Below are 8666 nucleotides of genomic sequence, written 5' to 3'. Positions count from 1 at the left end.
TCACAACACAGGTCACTTAACATCACAATAGATTTATTATTTCACACAAAATAACCTTCCACCTTTGAGAAAATGCATGAAGAAATAAACATAAAAGTTAAATATATTATAAATAATCACGTGTAAAAATGATCTTGCATAAAAGCGTGCACAACGATATCATTATACAAAAAATCGGTTGCAAAAAAACTAACAAGTTGGAAAAAACATAACTGGCCGCTTTTTATAGAATTTTTATACACTTTAAAACTAATATTTTTCTATGGGTAAGATGCACATGCAAACAATTATAGACTTAGATTGTGAAAAACGTCAAAATGTCATAAATGGGATTGTCATAAATTCTTTTCGTTAACGCAAATCTTCTCAAAAACGATTCATGCATCTCAAAACCATTGCTTTGAATTGTTCACTTACATCGGAACACAACGTTTTGGCGTTATCACTTTGTCATGTGACCATTTTGACGTCAGACCAAAACTATCATGAGTGATGTGTGTTTTGCTGAGTGGGTAGTTCCCTGACAACAAATCAGTCGTTTTTTTTACATTAAAAAAAAAATGATTGATTTTCTACCTGGGGTAGAGCATGGTCCATTTTCCTGAGGGACAGATAACGATCACGCGTTACCAACCGACCGAATAATAACACAACACTAAACACTCTTGGAAACAATCAAATTAAAAAAGATGCCATGTTGGTTATCGCCCCAACCAACCAGTGCAACCACACACTAAAGATAGCTTGACGTCAACATGGTTATGTTGCAAAGTATACCGAAACCCAAAGAGGGAACACCAAAAGTAAAAACGCCAAAACATCGTGGACCTGGCACATGTGGTAGGCTGAAATCAGCATTTGAAATGATATAACTTTGAAGCAACGATTACTGTGAAGGTAGTTTGTGCAAAAGTTGACACAAACTGTATAAGGCCGATTCTTTCACAACTACATTTTTGAAACCAATAAACAATTGAACATATTTATTTTTATTGTTTAGTTAAATAAACCGTAAAATTACTTACCCAAACAACATTACGATTCGGTTAGTAGCAAAAAACTTGAAAATTACGCGTAGAATGTTGCACCTAGCTCGAGTCTGCAGGTTTTCGCCTGACTCTCTTCAGGAGGTATCGTCTGAATAAAATAAACCTAAATGTGGCGAAGTGTTTATAGTAGAAGAAAAACGATATTTAGTTAATTGAATTGTAAATTTGGTGAATCAGAGGAATTAAAATTAAGGAAGGAGTTTTAAGGCATAAACGAGTTCTTTTGATCAGCCAAATTTAAATTTTATTTTTCTTTCACTATAAATACTTCACCGCGTTTAGGTTTATTTTAATCTGACGAAAACTCCTGAAAAGAATCAGACGAAAACCTGCAGCTTTGAGCTATGTGGAGCATTCTACTCGAAACAACTTTGCCAGCATATTTTAAGATATAATTTCATTCACACGTTGTAAAGCGTGCGAATTTGGACGCTGTATGGAGCAATGTTTAACTTCATCAACAGCGTTTGTGGCCATGAATGACAAACATGTCAGCAATCTTTCACCCAACCAAGTTAAAAAACAGCACAAACAATGTGAGAAATGTCGAATAATTAGAAATGAGGACACAGCTGCTGTCAAAATCACAGTTTGTAACAAGTTAGTATGAACTGTCCTGCTTTATTAGTGCAATAATCACGACTTATAGTATAGCTTCTGTGGTCCGCCATTTCTGACTGTTTTCGATAAAATGAATACATCTTTAGTTTCGAATAAAAGCAATAAATAAATATTTCGCTATCTACTCACGATGGCAGAAGCACAATATTCCAGCCAGTAAGTTGCCACTTTTCCATCTACGTTAAAACGATGTAAATTGGAAACTTTTTTCGTTAGAATGCTGTGCTTCTCAAGAGCAAGTCTACTGACGTCTCCACAAAACGAAAAAAACGAATCAACATTTGCGAACGCTTCTTTGGTATTAGATAAAAACACACTTATAGAATGGTTGTCTCGGTTCAATTCAAAGGGACCACCAGCTGATGTCATAAGTGTCAGGTCTCACAGGAGACGGCAACCACTCTTTTCTAATTTACAAGTATCGACCCACTTCTCTTTTCAGAAGGGATATTGCTTACGTTACCGTGACTATAGGGTAACAACATGAGCAGCTGTGGAACGAAGTGAAAAATATACGTCTCCGACTCCTCAATTTATAACTGGCCGACTTCGACTTCAGTGTTGCTAAATTTTTGAAGATTGCCACATTGCATTTAATTTAGGTTTTTTTTCATTTTTTTAAATTCAATTTCACTGAAATTAAAACATTATGGTTGAAATTAAAACAGCAACTTTCAAAAAAAAAAAAAATGACAAGAACAAACACTTTTATCATCTGGTAAAGTTTTAGAGCGTAATACAGAAGAAACAGTATTTTGATTTTTTAAAAATATATGCAAATATATTCTTTTTATTGTTCATCGTTTTGTATCAAGTCGGAGTCGGCCTTTTTTGAACGACTCCGACTCCGGACACGCCAAAATCATTCCGACTCCACAGTCCTGCATGAACACACATGAAATAACTCCTCATGCTTGCTAATCAACAACTTTCTAAAGAAACTCAACAACAAAAAATAATAACTGAAAAAACGCTTTTTCATCATAAAATATGTTTATCAATAAACGGTAAATAACAATTTATGTTGTAAAACAAGATCGTACCGAAATGAAGCGGCAGCTACTATGTACAAAGTTTTTCTGTTAATCCTGAGAAGAAAAAAAACGATGTGTAAACAAACTTGCGGAGAATAGTGTCTAACTTCTACAGAATAATGCTGTTTTAGAGACAGAAACTCTCGGAGATACCCTTAATAGGCCTTAAAAGTAGGAAAAATTCATAGCAATCATGGCTATCGATTTTGCAGTTTTTGAAAAATATTGCACAAAAAAGTTCGTCTTTCTGTGCCTTGGAACCATGATGAAATTCGACATCACGCTTTATGTTGCTTTCGAGATTCTACTCAACAACGTTTTATCGAAACAGAAATGCTACATATCATGCTATAAACCGTTTTGATACTCAATGAAAGATAAACCGTTGTTTTGCAATTTTTTGATGTGTTCATATATTTTTACAGCAGGACCAAGTTTTAATGCTAAATTTGATATGACGTCATTGCGCTTCAGTAATAAAAGGGATTTTCCGTCAATCTCTTCTTGTATAAAGATATGAGCTTGTTCAGAAAATCCAGCATTTTTAAAATAATCCGATACTTGTTCAGATGACCACTCTGCTAAATTTGATAAATTCCCATCGTTGCTTGAAGAAAAGCTATCATTTATGCCAATGCCATTAGTGTTGACATTCGGGGTAATTGGTGTGTCAAAGGCATGACCATTAGTAGTTATTTCCATTGTCTCGGAGTGATCTAAATACAATGTCATGAGCGATGATATCTTGTATTGCATTTAAAGTTGGTGCAAGTTATGCAAAAGGTTGGGTTGTGCAAGTATTATGGATACAGGTTCACTTTAACGCAGGGGTTCACAACCTAGATGCATCAAAACACTCGATAATGCTATGGAAAATTTTGAGGAAGTCTATGAATACATAAATATTATAAAAAGTGCTACTACTTAGGCACTAAACTGTACAAATATTGATTATACTGTCGGCAAGCTTGGTAAATTATAAAAAGAGGTCTGTGCCTTGTGATTGGACAAAAAATGATTGGGCACTGCTGCTATAAAGTCAATGACTGCTATTGCCTGAATAATCGCAAATAGAAGATATAAATGAGCAAGTTTCACTGCATGCATAATTAAATAATCCCTTCAGAAACTAAAGACCTTAGATCAAAATGTAGATTTTTGATGCAAAACAAAGATTTAAATTTGGAAGCACGTGCTCAAAGTTACCTGCATTACCATTTGTAAAAGACTCCATTGAGGAACATGTTGCACAAATCCATTTACCCTCAGGTTTTTCATTGACTTCGGGTTGATGACACTTCATATGATAGGCTTTGTCACAACCATCACAAAATAGTATGTTAGCCCCATCTTGTGCCGAGCGACAAACTGTACATGTTTTGCACTCCACACATTGCCAAGGATAGGACAATGCTCTTATCGCAAGAGCTTTAGAATAGCTAAAATAGAAGAAAAAATATATATAAACTTTTACTAAAACGCTTAAACGGCCTACAGACCACTGTAGGCTACTAAGTCATCAATTCAACAACATTAACAGAGTTTAACGTTTCATTGATAAGTCTCACAATTTGACAAGACGATCAGAAGTGTACAGTAGCCAGAGTTTCAGAGTATTTAAGAGGTCTCGAGTTTCTATCAGAGTAGAATCAGAGTCTGAAATTCTTAGCAAAAATGGGAGCCGGAGTCTGATTTTTTGCCAGTTAGACCTTTTGGTTGTATTTTTTTTTAATATTTTGCTGTATTTGGGGCAGTTGTCATTTTTATGAACTTCTGTGGTTTTATTTTTTTAAGCAAGATTTTTTTCACTTAAAAATATGCTTTTCTTTTCAATGACAGAAGATTGGGGAGGTATGAGTTAGAGTATAAGAAAATCTGGATTGTGGTGTATGGTTTGCACTCGGAATAAGAATGGTGTTTGGAGTCAATATTCTCAAAATATTTGGAGTAGAAGTGGAGTTTGGAATCCCAGACTTCGGAGTCGGAGCAGTCCAGAAAACCTGACTCCATACACCTCTGATGGCCACACAATTAAAGATAAACTTAGGTAGACTATGCAATTGATTGAGTTTCGCTTTTAGCAGCATGATCGTAGCTTACTTCACAAGGTAGATTTAAACGATCTGTCTTAGCCTGATGCTGCGAGTTTGCTGTGGCAATAGTAAGTTGCGCAAGCTTTCGGAACACAGTTCCCTAGTCATGTGCCATGATGAATGGTGTTGAAGTCAGTGAGTGGTTCTTTAGTGTGGTTCTTTCGTTTAGAACCACACTACCACACTAAACGAAAGAACCACACTAAAGAACCACTCACTGACTTCAACACCATTCATCATAGCACATGACTAGGGAACTGTGTTCCGAAAGCTTGCGCAACTTACTATTGCCACAGCAAACTCGCAGCATCAGGCTAAGACAGATCGTTTAAATCTACCTTGTGAAGTTAGGTAGACTAATCGAGATTAGTTACTGAAATGCACAAATTGGAAAATAGGCAGAAACCAGAAAGTAAATGAAACTAAATTAAAAAACTCTAAAAAAGAATTGAATATTAAGTATGAATAGATTGTATGTAATACATTGTACAATATGTAAAACAGATTAAATCAAATAATACTTCCAGATCTTACTGCATGCAACTTGGATGAGCCTTGGCTTCACAGTCTTGACAATATAACATTTGCTCATGATCTCCCATCCTGTTACAATTCTCATCATTAAGGCAAAAATCACATAATGAATGCCTGAAATATCAAATAAACATTAGGCAGTGGCTATTTGACCGGCTCCGGTCTTTGAATCTGAAACACTATTTGACCGGTCATGACGTCACTACATAAGCACTTTTTCTCTTTCAAAGCAAAAGACGATAAGCGCGTTAAGTTTTAAATTCAACACGTTTTCTTCAACTGAGTCCGTGGCGCATACGTAACGTCTCGGGCTGCCATTTTAGAGGGAATGAGTTCGATACTATCCGGAAGCGTTCTTTTTTTTTTTTTTTTTTAACTACAAAAGGATACAAACTGATATGAATGAATCAACAAGTGAATAAAAAAGTTTCAAAACGAATTAAAAAAGTTTTTTCTAGTCTTATTTTTAACAAATTCCTTTCATTTCTTAGCACAATTTCTCTGAAAAATCACACCTTCTAATAGGCTGTAAGATTACGTTTCGCTGAAGTCCGAAGTTAAAAATTAAATCCAGTCTCATTGTCGCACAACAATCAGTCAAGTTTCAAATCATCATCTCAACCAACCCTTCAAGACAACTTTCCACTTTCAAAAATTTAGTTAAAAAAAAAAAAAAGAACGCTTCCGGATAGAACCGAACTCATTCCCTCTAGAATGGCAGCCCGAGACGTTACGTATGCGCCACGGATTCAGTTGAAAAAAACGTGTTGAATTTAAAACTTAAGGCGCTTATCGTCTTTTGCTTTGAAAGAGAAAAAGAAAAAAGTGCTTATGTAGTGACGTCATGACTGGTCAAATAGTGTTTCAGATTCAAAGACCGGAGCCGGTCAAATAGCCACTGCCTAAACATTAATACTAAAAAAGATCTGGCACTAACCTTCTTCCTCGAAATGGGGAATCACTTTAAGGTCAGTTATAATCATTACATGAAAAAAGATATGGTACTGTATACTAAAGTTTTTTCATCTTCGTCAAACCTTTAAGTCAACCAAATTAACTATAATAAATTTAATTAAAATTTTAATTTTCCAGTATTCTTGGTTGCCTTGAAGGTTTGACAAGGTTGAAAAAACTTTAGAATCTAAAAAATCAATTAAGGTTAACTAAGTCTTTGATTTCACTTGGAGAAATTGATGTAAAATTTGAAAAAATTTCCTTTTGGGTAGTCATGGCCATGAGAAGACAAGAATAACATCTAAAAGCAAACAGGGTTTGTGGTGCAGTGATGTCCAAAAAACAAATGATTTGTATTTTCGCTTGTGTTATAACTTTATAAAACAAACATCCATTATAGCTTTTTTTTTACTTAAAAATTTGTAGATTTTGTGACCAAGTTACTTACAAGTTTTATTGCACAAGCAACTGTTCTCAAACAGTTTAAACGTTAAACTTTAACGTGGTAACTGCTAATTTTGCGTAAAGTGCTTTAATACGAAAGAATAGATTAAGTGGGATAATTACAATACATAAATTTAACAAGGTATAACCAAACTAGTTTTAGCATAACTTAGTACAGTCAGAAAAAAAACAACTAAAATGATAAAGTAGTCTCGCAGACACTCTTTTAGTTTTAGGCTCGCCTACAGAATTCACTTACCCGATTTTGCTTTGAGTCCCATGAATGGCTTTCATGTCTTTAATTCACAAACTTGCTTATTTCACAATATACGTTGAAATTCAAACAGTAAATATTAACCTGACTGCCACTGTTTTTTGGGTGAAACCATAGATGACTTTCCAATGCTATTTAAGTTAATTAAGTAATCTCTGGTGAAACAGTAAAATCAGCAAACCGAAACCAGAAGTGGCACTTGGAAGAGAGTTGCCACGTGAAATTGTATTGAAATTATGAACCTAAAAAAAGTCCGACACACTTACAATTTAAAAGACGGTTGAGGTTAATCCACGCCTGCCTCGAGAGAGAGAGGTATAAGGTGATGGAACAGGACTGGTGTCGGCGATAAAAAGAACGTTAAAAGCTCCATCCCTCATTGACGCTATAAAAGATGATTCAACTCTTATTAGAAATACCAAAAACACGCTGCTATATCATCATGCTTCTTATGCTCTTACATGCGCAGGAAATTAACTTAAAAAACAAAGCTTTTTTAACTATTTTATCTTGATAATGAAGTGCCATATTATGTATTTGTTCTGCAATATATAGGCTACTTAATATCGTTGCTGCGAACACTTTATTTCTGTATGAAATCTGTAAATAGTCCTTGCTTTGATAGTCCGTTACGTAATTTCAATATGTGTGTGAAACTGTGTATATTAGTTTGTTTTTGTGATGTTGGGTTCAGTCGTGTTCTCATTGCTTTAAGAATTGGCGCTCCAGTTGTTCCAGGAACGAGGAGGCGACTGATTCTTAACTAATTCATCAACTTATTTTAAAGTATCAGGTTTGGTGGCCGTGCTTAACTATATTTATTGATGCATATACCGCAATATTAGATCCTTTCATGCACGTCTTAAACCATTAAGGTTTTGCCACCTTTTCCTTTTGTTAGTTTTGTTACTGTATTTTTTTTTCACAGTATCATTTCTTTTGCATTCCGACAAAGAAAAATAAATTGAAAATAGTGATATTCGACTACTATTTAATTTAGATTTGTATGGTTTGACGAATTAGCACCACAGATGTGTGCCAACACCGTTTGATTCTCACAAACCAACGCATTTAAAATGTCGCAGTTATAGCCAAGCTTCCAAATCCATTCGTTCATATCATTGTAACGTTTGCTTGAAAGCTAAGTCATACTGCATCATGAAGTCTCAACGCTGTAATTTTCCATTTACTAAACTAAACAGCATAAAAGAGACATTGGCCTATCGTTTGTTGGTTTTGAATCTTTATTATCGGACTGATAAAGCCTTGATGGGTTATTCCTGGTAGTTTCGCATGCTTGTAGAGGCTCTTGACGCAAGGCCGGTTACCGAGATTGAGAGTGAAATTTCTGATTGTTGTTGCCGGGGAATTATTCCATACACTTGGTGCCACTGAATGGAGAGCAGTCCTGAAATGCGTTGCTCAAGCGCACAACCCAAACCAACGGCGCGTGATCTTGAGCCGGGCACGCAACCACTGAGCAAACCGGGAGGACAAGTTGTTTCTTCTTGGCATCTCGCTTTACATAAATGTGCAATGCGCATGCTAAGATGAAAAATTATTTTCATTCAGGTTGTCATTTGACCAGATTTGACGACGTCGTGCCAGCTTTTCTTCGAGTTTTATGATTGGGCAGCACGTGCCAATCCGTCAATTTCTTCAC

General features: G+C 35.4%; 1 protein-coding gene across 2 annotated transcripts; it reads right to left on the bottom strand.

The window, feature by feature from the left end:
• On the bottom strand, positions 1-8501 carry LOC145784384 (uncharacterized). Of its 2 annotated transcripts, none has more exons than XM_082596193.1 (4): positions 6989-8501; positions 5332-5445; positions 3911-4143; positions 1-3420 (listed from the first exon to the last, which is right to left on the bottom strand). In XM_082596193.1, exons 1-4 carry the CDS (start codon positions 7021-7023, stop codon positions 3053-3055), a joined length of 750 nt encoding a protein of 249 aa, XP_082452319.1. In that variant the 5' UTR covers positions 7024-8501; the 3' UTR covers positions 1-3052. The 2 variants fall into 2 exon arrangements, with proteins under 2 accessions (XP_082452319.1, XP_082452320.1); XM_082596194.1 differs by having other exon boundaries at positions 7270-8501.
• Positions 8502-8666: the final 165 nt, after the last annotated feature.

The sequence above is a fragment of the Aplidium turbinatum genome, chromosome 15, assembly GCF_918807975.1.
Source record: "Aplidium turbinatum chromosome 15, kaAplTurb1.1, whole genome shotgun sequence".
Lineage (NCBI taxonomy): Eukaryota > Metazoa > Chordata > Ascidiacea > Aplousobranchia > Polyclinidae > Aplidium > Aplidium turbinatum.
The sequence above is the reverse complement of the archived record's forward strand: the minus strand, read 5'-3'. Positions and strand labels throughout refer to the sequence as shown.

What these genes read in the sequence shown, in the direction of transcription:
- LOC145784384 (XM_082596193.1), bottom strand. Translation starts at nt 7,023, where the DNA reads ATGAAAGCCATTCATGGGACTCAAAGCAAAATCGG. An exon ending in GCTCATCCAAGTTGCATGCA is followed by an intron (nt 4,144 to 5,331) that starts GTAAGATCTGGA and finishes CTTCTATTTTAG; the next exon opens with CTATTCTAAAGCTCTTGCGA. An exon ending in TTTTACAAATGGTAATGCAG is followed by an intron (nt 3,421 to 3,910) that starts GTAACTTTGAGC and finishes CATTGTATTTAG; the next exon opens with ATCACTCCGAGACAATGGAA.